The 18,621-nt window shown below is 39.7% G+C and overlaps 1 protein-coding gene across 1 annotated transcript in view; it reads left to right on the top strand.

The window, feature by feature from the left end:
• Positions 1 to 18,621, top strand: part of LOC124264011 (nuclear receptor subfamily 1 group D member 2-like) — an 82,638-nt gene that overhangs the window by 62,508 nt on the left and 1,509 nt on the right. The window contains 5 exon segments of the mRNA XM_046698734.1: positions 2,322 to 2,463; positions 6,475 to 6,608; positions 6,611 to 6,733; positions 15,876 to 16,104; positions 18,248 to 18,472. Of these exon segments, the coding sequence (XP_046554690.1) occupies positions 2,322 to 2,463; positions 6,475 to 6,608; positions 6,611 to 6,733; positions 15,876 to 16,104; positions 18,248 to 18,472 (853 nt within the window).

Here is an 18,621-nt window from a genome sequence, read left to right as displayed (position 1 = left end):
GGTGAATCCATAAGTAGTCTCCTTTGGGTCAGTCCATCTTTCAAAACTATAACTGATACACATGACAGAATGACATTGTCCAAGAATAGGAACATATCCGACCGCGATTTGCCTCTGTCACTTGCAGAGCTCGCGCCATTCTGTTGATGTTTCTGTATCCTTGTACTTAGTACGTGTGTTACCTTACTTTGTCATATGTCTGGGTTGATCACTGGATTGTCTTGTCCAGACTCGATTATTTACAGACCGCTGCCATATAGCTGGAATATTGCTTAGTGCGGCGTAAAACGGAACTCACTCTCTCACTCACTCATATGTCGCGATACATCAATTCCGTTCGTTAAAAGGTCGATCAGACCATGAAGTCATGTATGTCTGCTGACCACGTTGTAAGGAACTGACCGCATCATCTCTGTTGATTTCCTCTGTGTTTGCGTACCCGTGAGGATCCTGGTTAGAATTGATCTTCAGCAACCCATGCTTGTCTCTCCCGTGGATATCCGGGGTATAATTGATCTTCAGCAACCCATGCTTGTCTCTCCCGTGGATATCCGGGGTATAATTGATCTTCAGCAACCCGTGCTTGTTTCCCCGTGAAGATCCGGGTTAGAATTGGTCTTCAGCAACCCGTGCTTGTTTCCCCGTGAAGATTCAGGTTAGAGCTGATCTTCAACAACCCAAGCTTGTCTGCCCCGTGAAGATCCGGGTTAGAGCTGGTCTTCAGCAACGACTGCTTGTCGTAAGAGGCGACGTACGAGATCGGGTGGTCAGGCTCGCTGACTTGGTTGACACATGTCATAGTATCCCAATTGCGTAGACAAATGCTTATGCTGTTGATCACTGGCTTGTCTGGTCTCATCCTCGATAATCTCTAGGGTATACGTTACGATAACTCTCCACTATACCCTGGATGCATCTACAGTCCGCAGGATAATTTTACTACCTCCCTTGGCTGGTTTCTTATCCAATCAGGTGTCTACGCTGGGAAGTTGAGCGGACCAATCACAACTCACTTTCGCTTCTTAAATTATCTAACCGATTTAACTTGGTAACACAATTGATGCAGCAATACTCTGAAAGAGGTTGAAGGATTTCTTGCATATATTTTTTTAAAGTTTCAGACCTGTAAAATTTTCTGTATGATTTCCCCCAAAATCTGAGTAACACTGCGAAAAAAACTTCGCGGCTGCGACCTCTATCTTTGTTGACACTGACAAGTTCGGTTGTAACGGCGGCTTAGTTGATTGGCTACTGTGAGAATGCGGAGCCAGCCAAGGCAGGTAATAAAATCATCGGGCCAAGCCGTAGATGCGTCCAGGGTATAGTGGAAAGTTATCGTAACGTATACTCTGGAGATAATCGAGGATGGTCTGGTCTAAACTCGATTATTTACAAACAAACAAACTGTACCTTTTTCATGAACTCCCGACTTTCTGTCGCCTTTGCTTTTCACCAAAAATAATCATCATTTTAAAAGTCGAATCCGTTACATTTTTCAGGTTTTTGGGCCACCTTTTTCTACTTCACAACAATATTATGATTATTACCTCGTAATCTCACGAAGAAAAGACAAATTTATTTTTAGAATTAAATATAAACCCCAAGCTAAAAACAATTGAGTTCCATCAAAACAAATAGCTCCGTCAAATACATTTTTCCAGGAAGCAAAATTAAGCTTCCCCATACAATTTACCATTGTAAATGTCATTTAAACTGCTACTGTGACGTCAAGGCGTGTATGCGTATGTTAAGGCAGTGTATGTTACATTGTGACGTCATCATGAAATTCCGTCAGAATATAATCTATATTTTTCCCCTGAAGATAATCGATCGATCTATCTGTTACAGTTACCTTACAGAAATGTTTTTATTGACCTACGTGGATCATGTTTCACATGTATTTGTATATATCAAATATTTGCTGAGACTATCATTGCCAAGAAGACTGTAGCCCAGTCTTAGGGTATTTTAAAGTGTTATCTTTGTGTGGCCTGTTTGAGGTTCACGTGTATTTCTCCGCGCACTTTTCACATATTTGATTCGCCGATGGTTGCTCATAATATTAACCACAGGGTTGTCTGATTCAATTATTCCAGAGCACCATTATACTTTTCAAAATTACATACACCTGTGAAGATCCTGGTTAGAATTGATCTTCAGTAAACAATGCTTGTCGTAAGAGGCGACTAACGGGATCGGGGGGTCAGGCTCGCTGACTTGGTTGACACATGTCATCGGTTCCCGGTTGTGCAGATCGATGCTTCACTGGATTGTCTGGTCCATTTTCAATAGTCATTCATGCATATGGACCTTTGTTTCAGGGTTTCTTTCGGCGGAGTATGCTACGACGAGAGAAATACAAATGTCTTGGAAATGGCAACTGCGACATTACTCTATCGAGAAGGAATGGCTGCCCGTACTGTAGATATAAGAAATGCCTGTCTGTCGGCATGTCAAAACACGGTAACTCTACCTTTTTAATACCATTTGTATCCGTACAAAACCCCAAAACAATTACAGTTTATTCTTGGTGGATTTGCGTTTAACAATTGTATGATATAATGCGATCCGGTCTTAAACGTTGTTGGAGTGAAGGCACTTCTATGCGTGTTAATTATTTTGTTCTCAAATAAATTGTCTCAAAGAAGGTTCGGGCGATCCTTATTAATAGTAGTTGTAGCTGTGGAAGTAGTAGTAGTGGTAGTAGTAATAGTAGTAGTAGTAGTAGTAGTAGTAGTAGTAGCAGGGGGAGGAGTAGTAGTAATATAGCAATAGTAGTAGTAGGTAGTAGTAGCAGCAGTAGTAGCACTAGCAGTAAAGTAGTAGTAGCAGGAGCACTAGTAGTAGTAGCAGTAGTAGTTGTGGTAGTAGTGAGTGAGTAGTAGTAGTAGTAGTAGTAGGTAGTAGTAGTAGTAGTCGTAGTAGTAGCAGCAGTAGTAGTAGTAGCAGTAGTAGTAGTAGCAGTAGTAGTAGTAGTACTAGTAGTAGTAAGTAGTAGTAGTAGTAGTAGTAGTAGTAGTAGTAGTAGTAGTAGTAGTAGTAGTAGTAGTAGTAGTAGTAGTAGCAGTAGTAGTAGTAGGAGGAGGATTTGGAGGAATAACAGCAGCAGTAAGAGTAGGTGTTGCTCCATACGGGGACGTTGCAATAGGACTAACAGCTGTGGGTGTAGCGGTGATTTATTTAAAACGTCGAAACAGACCTCCGCCTTGAAAATATCTCCCGAGATGAGACCATAATTTTTCTGAAGCATGGCATTGGAATGTGCTGCTCTGGCCACAGGTGATGCGAGGCGGTTCACGAACTTTACGCTGAACTGTGAGATGCTAACGAAGGAATAGCTTCAGAGAGATAACATTGAGTTGGTGGAAGTCATCATCACGATGTCGTTACGGCGGCCAAAGTGCATTTGACAACAGTCAGTTTGTAGCGTCAGCAGGCTCTGAAACAGGGGCATAAGTCAAGGAGAATATTTATTGACGCTATTGCTATAGTCACGGACACTATGACACTTCTATATCCTTATTGGTAGCATGAAAAAGGGGTGATTGGTAGAGGCGGGACGTTTCACTGTCAAGAATCTGTGTTAAGCATGCATGCCAGCAAATCCCACTCCATAGGTTATCCGTCCGTCCGTCAGTCCGTCCGTACGAATTGGAATATCTTAAGAACCGTTGACTAGATTCTTTTCATATTTGGTACCTAGGTTCATCACAGTATAAGAAAGGTTCCAGTCAGGTCATTTCAAGGTCACAAGGGGACTTTAACGTTTTACCCTTGTCAGCAAGATATCACAGGAACCGTTCACTGGATTTTCTTCATATTTGACACCAAGCTTCATCTAGGTGCAAGGCCCAGTCGATTTGGGTACCTTCACATAATTTTTCAAGGTCACGGCGACACTTTGAAGATTTCAGCATATTAAACTGCATGTTAAGATTGTCAGCAAGACTGACTGACTGACTGTGTTTTGGTTTACGCCGCTTTTAGCAATATTCCAGCAATATCACGGCGACACTTTGGGCTTAACACATTGTGCCCATGTGGGGAATCGAACTCTTCGGCGTGACGAGCCAACGCTTTAACCACTAGGCTACCCCACCGCCCCTGTCAGCAAGATATCTCAAGAACGGTTCACTGGATTTTCTTCATAGGCTTTCAAGACTTCCCTTGAATGTTTTTCAATAAGCAATTTCTTTATTACTAATTTTGCATATTTCATACACTAAGACATTCATGTCAAGGTCAAAGTGAGTAGCGAAAAAAATTGTGCGTTTGAACAACTACAGAGCAAGATATCAAGAGAGGTTGACTGGTCATGTTTTTGTTGACATTTAACTTCATCTTAAACTACGACCTTCACTTTCATTACATTTTAAGTTTGATTTGATAATTTGCAGTGGGGGATTATGTCACCCTTAGTAACAATGCTTGTTAAATACTCTTCCCTACTTTATGTAAATATTTAGCAAGGTAGAACCTGAATATTTCAACAATGCATCGGATCACATCTCTATGCCGCTTCATACCAATTGGTTGAGGGTAGGGGACGGTGGGGTAGCCTTGGGGTTAAGGTGTTCGCTCTTCACGCCGACCATTCGGGGTTCGATTCCCCACATGAGTACAATATGTGAAGCCCATTTCTGGTGTCCCCCGCCGTGATATTGCTGGAATATTGCTAAAAGCGGCGTAAAACTAAACTCACTCACTGGTTGATATACGCGTCATTTTACTGGAACACGTTGAGCCACACCGAAATACATGAAGACATATAGTCTCTGTGACAGTCGAGTCTATTTCTGCACAGTGATTGATGCTTAATGTTGCAGCATAAGTAATTGTTGAAGTGAGTGACACTTTCATGTACGCCTATTTGTCTTTCACCCATTACATATGCAAGATTTGTAACATTAATGAGACGATTAGGAAGGCGATGATAAAAGAGGCAATGGACGACCATATGTGGACAGAGCCCAGTCGTCTATGAAGAGTTACGTCCCTTGGTTACGCATGAAACATGTGATTGTGGGTTCGAATCCCTATTCCCGATTATGTTTCTGGGTGTGTACCCCTGGTCTCAATTGCGTAGATCGATGCTCATGCTGTTGATCACTGGGTTGTCTGGTCCAGACTCGATTATTTACAGATCGCCGCCATATAGCTGGAATATTGCTGAGTGCGGCGTTAAACAACAAACAAACCAACCATACCCCTGGTCAGTGGTTTCACAATAAGGTTAGGTCTGAATCCTACATCACTTCCGGGGCGATGGGGTAGCCTAGTGGTTAAAGCGTTCGCTCGTCACGCCGAAGACCCTGGTTCGATTCCCCACATGAGTACAGTGTGTGAAGCTCATTTCTGGTGTTCCCGGTCGTGATATTGTTCGAATTTTGCTAAAACGGCGTAAAACCCAACTCACTTCAGGCTATCCTCCCATAACTAGTTGACATTCTGTAATACAACTGGAATACTGTTCATAGCGGCGTAAAATATTACTCACTTACTCTTAACACTTGTGCTGTTTTCTTACGTTTGCTGAACTTCTCGGGTACATGATACTTGCTGAACACATGATTGTCAGCTTTTAAAAATCTTTATTGCGTCATGTACAGAGATGGTTCCAGGAAGTCATTCATTACACTTCTTGCCGACAGTTACACCATACCATGTTGTAAAAGTATATAAATATTCATTACATATGACATCTATCCCGGAAAAGAAATCAAACTCACAACAACTATGAATCTGGAACACATGACGTATATAATCCTTAACATCAAGCTCTTTCAGAAACCATTTGAAGTTGGTTTAACATATTCAGAGGATACTCTTAAAAAATAGGCATAAATTAAATTCGTCCTTGAATCAACGAGGGGAATGTTCTAGAGAATCATTGAATACTGGTAAATTTCCCCAGCATGGCTCCTTGGGCAGGTTTTGCTGTTACAACATCCGAATTGAGGGCAGAATATAGAATTATTACAATTGATTAAAAATATATGGAAAATTCATACAATGAAAATAGCTTGAATACATATTTTTTATCGAAATATGGATGAGCGGTTTGATTAGACATTTCATACAGGGGCTGATTGATGAAGCATCTGTGACAGGAGTATGGGTAATCCCCAACAGGAGGGTGCCCGGGATCTCCATTGGGACCACAGCCCTTCTGACACTCTGGGTAATGCAGAAGGCTGCAGTGTTCTTCTTCGGAACGTTCTTGATGGGTTCGACAAGGCAGCGTTTCCTGGGAGAAGTCCCATTCGCTGTCTGGGCTGCGTGTAGAGGGGGGCAAGGGCCCTGAGCTGATGATGAGCCTTACCAGCCTGACTGTGCCAGGATTACCCGAACCCTCTTTGCTGCATTTTATCTTAATCAGTAAAACAGTAAAAACAGGAAAATGTAAAAGAAACAACTCCAAAAACCAAAACAAAGCAGAGGCTATAATATTATATTCATTTTGTTTCTTTTCAGCAATCAAAACAGGTCGTTACACACACAAGAAAAGAACACAAGACATTTTAGAAATCCAGAAAATTCGAGATGGAACACCTTTAGAATCTGAAGACACAAGTTTACCAGTCTCGCCTCATCCAGCACCATGGCAACTGATAGGGGACATCAAGAGACAGAGGCACTTATGCAAACAATACTAGACGCTCACAACAAGTATGTACAGTCAACACTGAGTCTGTCGGAGGATACTCTCGAGAAGAATCAGCAAGCATATTACGTAAGTAGTATCGCAATATGTAGAAATATAATATCTCTCTCACACACTCTCTCTCCTTTCTCTCTGTCACCCGTGAAGATCCGAGTTAGAATATTGATCTTCAGTAACCCATGCTTGTCGTAAGAGGCGACTAACGGGATCGGGTGGTCAGGCTCGCTGACTTGGTTGACACATGTCAGTTGCGCAGATCGATGCTGCTGCTGTTGATCACTGGGTTGTCTGGTTCAGACTCGATTATTTACAGACCGCCGCGATATAGCTGGAATATTACTGAGTGCGGCGCAAAACTCACTCACTTTCTCTCTGTCCCTGTCTTTAGCTCAAGCTCTTTCTTTTTCTGTCTCTGTCTCTCTCTCTCTCTGTCTCTCTCTATTTCTCTCTGTCTCTCTCTCTCTCTCTCTCTCTGTGTGGATTTTTGTGTCTTGTTGAAAATTCTTTCTTCACCCATAATGATAACAGTATGTACAATAACATTTGTATGTACATAATGTAATGTTTATGTACTAGTGAGTGAGTTTAGTTTTATGCCGCTTTAGCAATTTTCCAGCAATATAAGGGCCATGTAATGTACCAGATACGATATACAAACTAAATACCATATATTCAAACACTATCATTACTATGCGGTAATGGATCAGCGTGCACTCAATTTTCACCATGCATGACACCCAAGCTCCCCGTGAAGTGCGAGATGGTGAGCAGGCACATAACCGACTCATCCTTCCGGGTACCCATTCACTGCTGTGCGAACAGAGGCACACTTCGAACAAGTCATTAAGGAGACACCACATGTGCTTCAGTGTCGGGCCCCATACACCCAAGAGAGTCTGGAACCCTGTCACACATGAAACATTACCTCAACTGATATGTAACCTGTGACCTGAGCTAAGGCCACGCGCCACCATACTAACTTTCTAGGTCCTGCCACTATAGACCGATCCAGTCTGTCAATCAAAACTGGCGCACGCGTCAGTTTTGGCCAATCAGCAGGCCGGGCGCGCTGTGTGGATTTGTCAGACTTATTTCCTGGGTCAAACGATGCTTCCGAAGCGATGTGCTTCGAATTATGTCATTTACACTCGCTATATCTATTACATATTGCTGCGATTTGATGTGTTCCTTTAACAAAACCATTACGGTCAAGACAAAACAAATTGAGGCGGATCAAGGAGCGCGATAGGCCTAACGATCAGTTAAATGTCTGCACCATCGTTCACGAAACCTACGTCTGCCTGCAGATGAGAATTTGCACGAATTTCCACACTTTTGCACATGTGCAAAATCATTACCAATTGATGACAACAAATAGCAGTTTAAGACTTTGCAAGTGTTATAAACACGGACAATTCTTGTTACTACAAAATTGTTTTGCTTAACGTTTTAAGTCACTACTGGGCATTGAGTTAGTACGCCATAAAGCTCAAATGAGACAGGCGAGAAAGCCGTGACACAATGTAAACAAATCTGACAGCGATCTGATTTCGGTTACAGTCGACCGAAATAGCAAAACTTGTTGCATTAAAGAACAATGTGGCGGATATTGTCCCCTTCGCTCTTAGATATTCTTAAATTTGGCACACATTTTAGGATGTTTTATGTTTCAAAAGCACATTAATCTGAAGGCCTACAGTATCTTGTTTAAATAGTTTAAATAGTAAAATATTCGAGGAGTAATATTTTCTATTCAAACAGAAATATTGCCAGTGTCAGCAGTTGCCTATCATGCAATATCCAAGTATCAAAATTAATTCATATGAGTGTCTATAAAACCACGGTTTAAATATTTCAGAATTTTTATAAAGAGATGCATGGGACTTTGAATTGAATTACCTTCCTCCATGTTGATCGAATACGAAAACTATGTGGGAAGAATAGTGACTTTCTGGAGTATTGGATGGAGTGAAATAAAATGTATATCTTAATTATGAGAACATTATTTGAAGTTTTGTTACAATTAAACTATTCACATATATTGGTACATTTTAGGAGTAATATTACAACTGTCATTTTGATTAATTCACTGGAAATGATAGAAAGGTATGTTTTAAGAATCTTGCTTTTTTTAGTAAATGAGGAAGGGTAATAAAATAAATAATAATCTAATCAATTATAAATAATTATTTAATTGATGGACATATCAGATCCATATGATTTTAAGGCAGAACTAGGCCGACAAACACTAATCATATATATTGGCAGGACAATCACCTGGTATTAACTTAAATTGTTTCTTGGCTCCTACTTTTAGATGTTATTTAAATAATATATTTACTAATAAGATAATTCTGAAAGTGATTGCTAGTATCATAACTCATCAAAGTTATTTCAAAATCCAGAGAATTTGAAAAAGCAAATGCTACGTTTTGGTCACACACTGGTCAGGCATTATCCAGTCCTGGAACAGAATAACTTACAAAAATCTCAGTTGACTTTTCATGTAACGGAATAAATATTGTAACATATATTTAACCCAGATTTGATGTAATTCTTCTTATAAATCATCAGTTGTTTTAGGAGGTTACTAATATTTGAAGACTGAGCCAGAGCTAATGTTCATTAAGATGTTGGTTTTGGACAAATTGTTTAGGTTTGTTGATGGCTATTTGCAAAACGAGCTTCATATTAAATTGCACACTGGTTTGTAGGAGGTGAACGCTTCAGGAGATTTTCATGTGTGTTTTCCTAAACCTTTGTTATGACTTTTACCAAAGTTTGAATTAACTTTACTATAATTTTTATGACACTAGTAAGTATCTCAGAAAAGGAAATAGATCGAAATCAGTGTTATGTCCTCTAGGGATATGGTCTCAGATCTAAAAAACCCAAAGATTATCATTGTTTAAGAAGTAATAATGTCAATATGTACTTGTATTGACAAAAAGCTTTGAACTTAGGATATATTCTTTGCACCATATTTACACTAGTAGTTAGCAGTTAAATATATCTGATGAAAAAACAATACATTTGTATTTTGTGAAACATTCTATTTCAATGCTAGTTAATTGTTCGGATAACTGTAGATCCTCTGTTCAAAGATTTTGCATCACAGGTTTCCTATTTCTGGAAGATGGGTCAGTGTACAGGTGCAGACTGTATCCTGGATCTTCTTTGTGTTCTGGTGCTGTGACATACCTGTACATAAACTCTGGCAGTTCATGAAGTCCAGTATTGTGGAAGTTTGTATGTAAATTATGATTCCACAACAAAGTACATATAGAAAAATAAAATGGAAAGGGTGATTAAAAAATGGATTTCCTTATATTCAGGGTAATTTTAGGATGATGTACAGATTTTGAAGAGGGAAGTAGTAGACGGGAAATATTTTCGGCTTTTTGTTTACAATTCTTTTAGTTCATTAAAAGATAGAAACCCATGTTTTCAGATTATTAATTTAACTAAATTTGAACAACGCCAACGGATAACTATAAGTAAAGGCGCCAGTGTTGACAATCTATTTATAGATACCGAAACGATCTGCAACATGAACATGTAGTTGTGTTCACGGTTTTTATAAAATTATGATGGGAATTTTTTTAAAAAACCCCAAAAACAAAATTCAGTTACCCCTCCCCTGCTAAAATCTTTGACGAGGTGAATTGCCAGATATATTAATTGATTCGAAAGAAAATACGCTTCCTGCTCTCAGCAGCTGGTCAAGATGATTTTTCATAGGGCCTGTAACTCATTTTCACTCGCCAGTTGCAATCTGCCAGCTAAAATATATCAAAATCACATACGTACAACTTGCCTTTTTAAATATCATTCACAAACGACGGATACCAAAGTACCACAAGCAGAATTCATCAACAACGTTCGCAATCACGTACGTTTCGCCGGCGGTGACGCCATTGTGATTAGTCAGTGGTTGTGCCCCCTAACGTCAAAAGCGAAGTGGGCGGGGTTTATCGGCCGGGACTGGATCGGTTATTGGAATTGCATTGGGTATGCAACTTTTGTCACGGATCATGCATAAAGTTTTGAAATTCCCGCCACATATCTGCCATAAAACTATTTTAAATCTTTACTGAGACCTTGAATGTTGTAACTTTCATCGAACGAGCATTAAGCAAAATCAGGCTCTTTGAAATTTTGGTAAAACAGCATATGCTCGATTGAACGTGCGGAGTTGTGAAATGTGAACACCCAAGGCTGGAGCTGTTGGAATATTGCTCCACTTGAAGGGAAAGATGGATTTTGGAAAGTTGTAATCAGCGCTTTTTCTATACCAAATTGGGGAGAGGTTTTGTCACTGTGAATCTTTATGCATAGTTCTTAATATGAAATAACAGAGGCGTTTCACATTTCAAGTCAATCAATAGGGAATTGGCATTTTGATGGCTATTGATATGAGACATTAGATCATCGATGTACCGGTAGCATTAGTTAAACTTCTTGGCTAAATTACCTTGATTTGATTTTGCCAACCTCAGCAGAAATTCTGATTCATATGCACCACACAACACGATTGGAGCCAATCGGCATGTCTACTTCTTATCTAAATTTTTCATCCCCAAGTTTTACGTAGCTGTTATCTCGCATATTTCTCAGTAAACTTCAGAAGTACAAATATTTTTACTAATTGTCCCGAACCTCTGAAGAAAGATATGTAACTACATCTATGGTGAGGTTCTTCAGAGGCATAGACGAGTTGGTATTGAAGTATAAGACAAAATATTATGGATCTCAACTTCTTCTAAAACATGTCTATGGTTTTGTCTTATATATCTATGGTTACCACGACATTTAACATGAATCGAGGAATGGCGTTTTTCCTCAAGTTTGTTATGTGTGATAGTTATGTACAACGTTAAAAAATCAACTGTTTTGACAGGACTCAACCCGGTCCGTTTATGAGATGGTACGACCAAAGAATTATGTGAATAATATACGTCACTTATCTGATGATAATAACCGGGGGGATTTTCCGCCTGTCATTTTGTCACTTGTGTATCCGGTAAGCCCCAAGAAGAGGATCATCATTCATACGGTAGTGTACGAGTATTAGACGATGATAATGAATGAGTCGGTTAATGTTTAAGCATCAGCAGTAATTTTAGCCACACCATGACGAGAACAATGACAAAAATAAGTACAAATGCACACATGTTGTCAACTGACGGAACTTTCGTAGCTAGTGAGCAAGTTAGTGAGTTGAGTTTTACACCGCACAGTAATATTCCAGCTATATGGCGGCGGTCTGTAAATAATCGAGTCTGGACAAGACAATCGTGTGATCAACAACATGAGCTACGATGACATGTGTTAACCACATTAGGGAGTCTGACCACCCGATCTCGTTAGTTGCCTCTTACGACAAGCATGGGTTACTGAAGTTCAATTCTAACCCGGATTTTCACGACCTTTTGTAAAACTATAAGAGTTAAATATATATAACCACTATATGTATGATGCAAAATATATAGCCATAGACTGCTAGGTAACCAAAGATAGATCACTGTCTAATGACCACTGGAACCCATAGTCACATACACGGTTCCTAATGTCGAATAGTGAGTGAGTATAGTTTTACGCCGCTTTTAGCAATATTCCAGCAATATCACGGGGGGAGGGGGTGGGGGACACCGGAAATGGGCTTCACACATTGTACCCTTGAGCGAATGTTGAATAATGGTGGCCGGAGAACGTGACACATGCTTGAACAACCATTGTTATCAATGATAAGAATACAATCCACAGATCTAAGACATGATACATTCAGTGCCAAGGTACTGTAGTTCACTTAAATATGGAGCTAATAATTTACGATGTTCACACGGCTTGCCCTCATATCGCCTACACCTCATTTGGCCTACACCTCATTTGGCCTACAGTAATTATAATGGCCAGTTCTACCACCCCTATCATAATAATGATCATAATAACAGACAGCAAAAGGTCGTTGGCATTGTTGTTCAAATATTGTTTGCATAAACAAACATGACATAAGTAAACAAATTTCCACCACACATTTGAAAAATATGAAATTTCTTTTGTAGGACATTGTTACAACGCACAACAGTTACATTTCCAGCCTATTATAGCTTCAAATGAGAATACAGCAAGATCCCAGAGATTTGTACGAAATATGATGTCAAGATTGTCAACTTTCTCAGTTTAAGAGGTGTTTACAGATTGAAAATAGGATTTAAGAAATAAAGAGCATACCAGTTCATTTAGAACAGAAATAGCTTGTTTGTGGCCATAAATATATTTTTCAATACAATTGTCATGGCGGTCAGATTGAAAATAGGACCTTGGAGGTTGGAACATATATGTAAATATTTAGCTCTATTACTCAAGTAATATCTGAACATATATTTACAATTCAAGGAAAAGCATTTTTGCATGGTCAGACATGCAATGGTTAAATCAAGTTGAAAATGTAAATATGCGATTTATTATTTAACAGTAATGACTGAGTACTGTTCTATATTAACAAACAGGCCATGAAACTAGGCCATTCTGGTGAGCAAGAAACTATCACATATTGTCAAGACAAGAAGAGTTATGTGAACGGCACAAGCCTTTGCTTCTGCATTTATTCGGTCATAAATCTGTCCTGGGAATGAGATATATAATATATAATATATACATTGTAATATACTGAGATTTGTAGAAAACATCACTTGAAAGGCCATAAAATGCTGTTCACGCAAACGTATTCTTGACAGTTGTATAAGCAATCGGCGCTGTTTGTGGATGATAAAAACCCAAAACGTTATCCATGAAGCTCTTTGCTTCTATGGGTTTGTTCTTGAGTTTGTTCGGGTAGTTCTTCTGTACGTTAAAACTCGAACCTACAAGTCATGTATGTCTCGAACATACTGTACCTTGATTGTGTCTGGAAGGGCAGAAAAAAACTTTATCCATGAAGTTGTTGCCTCTATGCGCTATTTTCTTGAGTTTGTTAGAGTAGTTCTTCAGCACTTTGTAAATTCCAATTGCAAAACATATTCTTTTCTGTTTTCATGTGAAGGAGAAGTAGAAATGAGATGGCACATAAATCTTAAACAATAACTTGAATTGGAAGCAATACTGATGACAAAAAGGGACCTTAGTAGAACTTTAGAGAGTTTAACACAAACATTTCACATTTAACACAAACACATTTTGTAAATACAAAGTTCTTAACATATTCTACATCCGAAATATTTCCAAGTGTTCGTTTCTTTGGTCAAAGTTATATTAGTATATCAGGGTATATGGAATTCAGAAGATGTGAATCTTAAGTGAGTGATAAGAGAGCATTATGTAATACCGCTCTTGGCAATATTGCTGTTGTGTTATGTAACTGTGGCATATTGAGTAGAAAACATACACTGTAGGCTAGCTCTGGTACTCTGCACTCAGGTGAAAACATTGATGCAAGATGCGATTTTTAAAACAAACAAACATCTAGTGTAGACATGTTTTATGTTAATAGGTCACGGTCGTATGTAGGTGATCGAGTCCATATCAGATAATAGCCGTGAAGGTCCGGGTTAGAATATTGATCTTCAGTTCAGTTCAGTTCAGTTCAGTTCAGTGAGGTGAGGTGAGGTGGAATTGGGTTTAACGTCGTGCTTGAGAATATTTCGCTCATATGACGACGTGCATGCGTGTATATGTGTATGTACGGCTGCTTGTACTATCCCAGACTGAAGCTGGTTTTATAGTGCTAGCCCACCGAGATACCATGCCGCAGTGAAGCATGAATACCCCACTCAGACACATTATACTGACTCCGAGCCGACCAGTCCTTGATGCACCCATTAATGCCGAGCGTCAGGCAGGGACCAACAAGTACCATATTTTAACGTCTTTTGGTATGACGCGGTCGAGGATCGAACCCGCGACCTTCCGCTCTCCGAGCGGACGCTCTAACCACTACACCACGGAGGGGATCTTCAGTAACCCATGCTTATCGTAAGAGGCGACTAACGGGATCGGGTGGTCAGAGTCGCTGACTTGGTTGTCACATGTCATCGGTTCCCAATTGCGCAGATCGATGCTCATGCTGTTGATTGCTGGATTGTCTGGTCCAGACTCGATTACTTACATCCCGCCGCCATATAGCTGGAATATTGCTGAGTGCGGCGTAAAACAACACTCACTCACTCATATCAGATAAACCAGTGGCTGAAAACATGAGCAGCCATCCAGGCTATCAGGATCCGCTGACAAACATTCTGATTAGTCTCACAGCTTAAACACATGCCCTCACTCTAATTCAGTAGAGAAAAATATTGGCTTTTATTTAATGCCTGTTGAGAAAGTAGTGAACTCAACAATACCTAGTGCCCAAATGTATCTTGGTTAGCTACTGCCTCAAGTCCCTTTTGTGGAAGCCTCGTTACTATGCTGGTTTAGGTTTCTGACAAGCTGGGAAGAAAGTGCCTAACTCTGAGAGTTGGGGTTAGAATCTCAGATTAGTCACAACAGCAGACAGAAATACAATATGCACTTTACCAAAAAATGTTATATTCCAAATATTACATTAGTTACGATTGAACAATTGTTCTTACAACCATTTAAATTGTATGATATTTCAATGTGGTAATCCCGAGACCTGGGCCCCGTTCCTCAAAGCGATCGTAACGCTAAGATGATCGTAACTCCCATACTTTAACATAGACTTACGACTGTCGTAGCGCTACGATCGCTTTGAGGAACGGGGCCCTGAGCCTATGTCAATGAAATGTTCCATGCAGGAGCAATACAAATTGAAGTTGGACATGTTTGGACAAATGAAGACCTCGTCATTGAAACTGTATGATACCCCAGTGTGGTAACATTGAGACCAAAGCCTTAGTTACTGAAATGTTCGTTGCAATACAGGTTGAAAGTAGACATGTTTGGAACAATGACTGCCTTCTCATTGAAACTTTATGATACCTCAGTGTGGTAATATTGAGATTTTACTGAAATGTTCTTTGCAGGAGCAATACAAGTTGAAGGTAGACATGTTTGGACCAATGACGACCTTGTCATTGAAACTGTATGATACCTCAGTGTTGTAATATTGAGATTTTACTGAAATGTTCTTTGCAGGAGCAATACAAGTTGAAGGTAGACATGTTTGGACCAATGACGACCTTGTCATTGAAACTGTATGATACCTCAGTGTTGTAATATTGAGATCTTACTGAAATGGTCTTTGCAGGAGCAATACAAGTTGAAGGTGGACATGTTTGGACCAATGACCACTTTGCCACGCGAGCAGTACGATGAGATTTACCAGTCAACTGGGATTGATATCGATAACCGCCAGGAAATGATGAGGGCTTTTGCTGCATCGATGGAAGCTGGGATACGGCGATACATCAGCTTCGTGAAGGCGGTTCCAGGGTTTACGGTATTATCGTCAGATGATCAGGCAAATCTCATTAAAGGCAAGTGTCACCGGTTCTACAGCATTTAGCAAGGTGTGGGTGTTTGGCATTACAACCAAGAGAGTCATTCTAGAATTTGTTTTCTTTATTCCGGTCGGTATTCACCCAAAGTCTTACCTTAATTATCCTCCGCAACGCGTTTTGCGGGGGGTATTAAAATGGACTCTGTCCGTGCGTCCGTCCGTCCGTCCGTCCGTGCACATTTGTCTTTTCCGGAGCAGAACTCTAAAACCGTTCAATATTTCTTCACCAAACTTGGCACTTAGATAGTAGATCTGGTGATGTACTTGTGCCTTTTGTAGTTTTGGAATTCTGAATAAAATATTTGTGGCGTTTCCATGGCAACAATTTTGACTTAGCCTGAAATTGTGGTAGTGCTCTTTTCCGGAGCTGAACTCTAAAACCGTTCAATATGTCTTCACCAAACTTGCACATAGATAGATCTGGTGGTGTACTTGTGCCTTTTGGTAGTTTTGGAATTCTGAATAAAATATTTGTGGCGTTTCCATGGCAACAAGTTTGACTTTGACTGAAATTGGTGATAGTGCTCCTTTCTGGAGCAGAACTTTCAAAACCTTTCAATACTCTCCTTCCACTTTTCTATATACACACCTAAATATTTGACATAATCATAACTCGTAGACATAATGATGAAGAGTATTTTGCCATTGCGGGGGATATTGATGACTTTAACCTGCAATCATGTACTATGTAACGAGGGCATGCTCAGAACACGTCACAGCTGGAACCAACAAGTCATGTATGTCGCGAACATACTGTTCCCTGAAAACGTTATCCATGAAGCTGTGTGCTTCTATGGGTTTGTCTGGGTAGTCATTTTGTATTTTGCAAATTCCAACTGTAAAACAAATTGTCTTTTTTGTACATGGGAGAGAGGTAGAAATGAGATGGTACATAAATCTAAAAGAATAACTACGCTCACTCATATATTCTACAGGCTCCAGAAATCGAAATATTGTGTTTCTTAATAAATGTGCTTGTTCACATATATATATACAATATGATATTTTGTGTAATATGAATGTGGGATGATTTGTCAATGTTTTCTCTTATTCACGGTTGCCTTTTAAGCATTCTATGCAAACAGCTGGTTCAATGTTGTTCTCATTTGACTGCTGATAATTTTGTCAATAACTGAAATAAGTGAATTGTACTTTTTGAGCTGGGAGAGTTGACCAATGAATTGAATAATAAGTCTTCCCCTCAAACATTCTGTTTCAAATACCCTGGACAAATACATACATACATACAATACATACATACATACATACATACATACATACATACATACATACATACATACATACATACATACATACATACATACATACATACATACATACATACATACATACATACATACATACAAATATTTGTAAAGCTCAAAAGCGCTATCTGAGCCCACTTTATCCATGTGCAGAGGTGAATAGGTGCGTCTTGAGTCCACTTTTAAAATTTGACAGTTCTGTTTCGGAACGAAGGATGGATGGTAAATTGTTCCAGAGGAAGGGTCCTGCTCTAGAGAAAGACCTGTCCCCATATGACTTAGTTCTAGTTTGTGGTATTTCAAGGAGAGACTGGTCCCTTGAGCGGAGTGATCTAGTTTGGTGATATGGTGTAAGGAGATCCGAGAGGTATTTTGGAGCTAGACCGTTTAAACACTTGAAAACGAGGAACAGGATTTTGTAGTCGATTCTGAAGCGAATTGGAAGCCAATGTAGAGTTTTGAGGGCAGGAGAGATGTGTTCAGTCCTTTTAATTTGACAGATCAATTCAAATGCAGATGACCTTCAGAACAATAGTTTAATATAAATAACAATATCATTTATGAATATGGTATGTGCAACTTTGTATGTAATGAGTGCGTCGTGGCTCGGAACAATTATCCATCGTATATGTAAGAACAGGACTATTTTTGCAGCCTGTCCTGTTGAAGCGATGTTCAGTTGAGATGAGGAAACACAGACAGGGGTGTTTGTATAAGAAGTAACGATTGGAAGGACAAGGATGAGTTTTCCATTTGAACTCATTTCATGAGTTTGTCTGAATGTTTGCTCCGATCTGTCGTCCTCGTGTATTCTTCACTCGACTGACCAACTCATCTATTTTGTTCCTACTTCAGGTGCGAGATTTGAGTTCTTCTTTCTGGGCAGCTTCCGGGGATATAACAGCAAACTGAACGTACTGAGTACATCGTCGGGCAAGTGTCTACATCTCCATGAGATATGTAAGATATGGGATGAGGACTTCATGCTTGAAGCATTTAACTTCGCTGACTCGCTGAAAGCGCTCAAGCTCAGTGTAGAAGAGTGCGTGGTGATCAAGACATTGTGTATTCTATTCACAGGTAGGTTCAACACTTCTATGTCATTCACTGTAGAAGGGGGATGGGGAATTCGTTTTGAAGAATTGCTAGTATCACTATTATTAAGCACATAAAAGCCCTGTGGTGTTCAGATGAAGTAACTGGAATAAAATTTGTCAGGGAAACTTCTT

This window comes from Haliotis rubra, unplaced genomic scaffold (assembly GCF_003918875.1).
Source record: "Haliotis rubra isolate DU_JTF1 unplaced genomic scaffold, ASM391887v1 Scf900, whole genome shotgun sequence".
Lineage (NCBI taxonomy): Eukaryota > Metazoa > Mollusca > Gastropoda > Lepetellida > Haliotidae > Haliotis > Haliotis rubra.
Note: the sequence above shows the minus strand (reverse complement) of the source record. Positions and strands in the feature narration are given on the sequence as shown.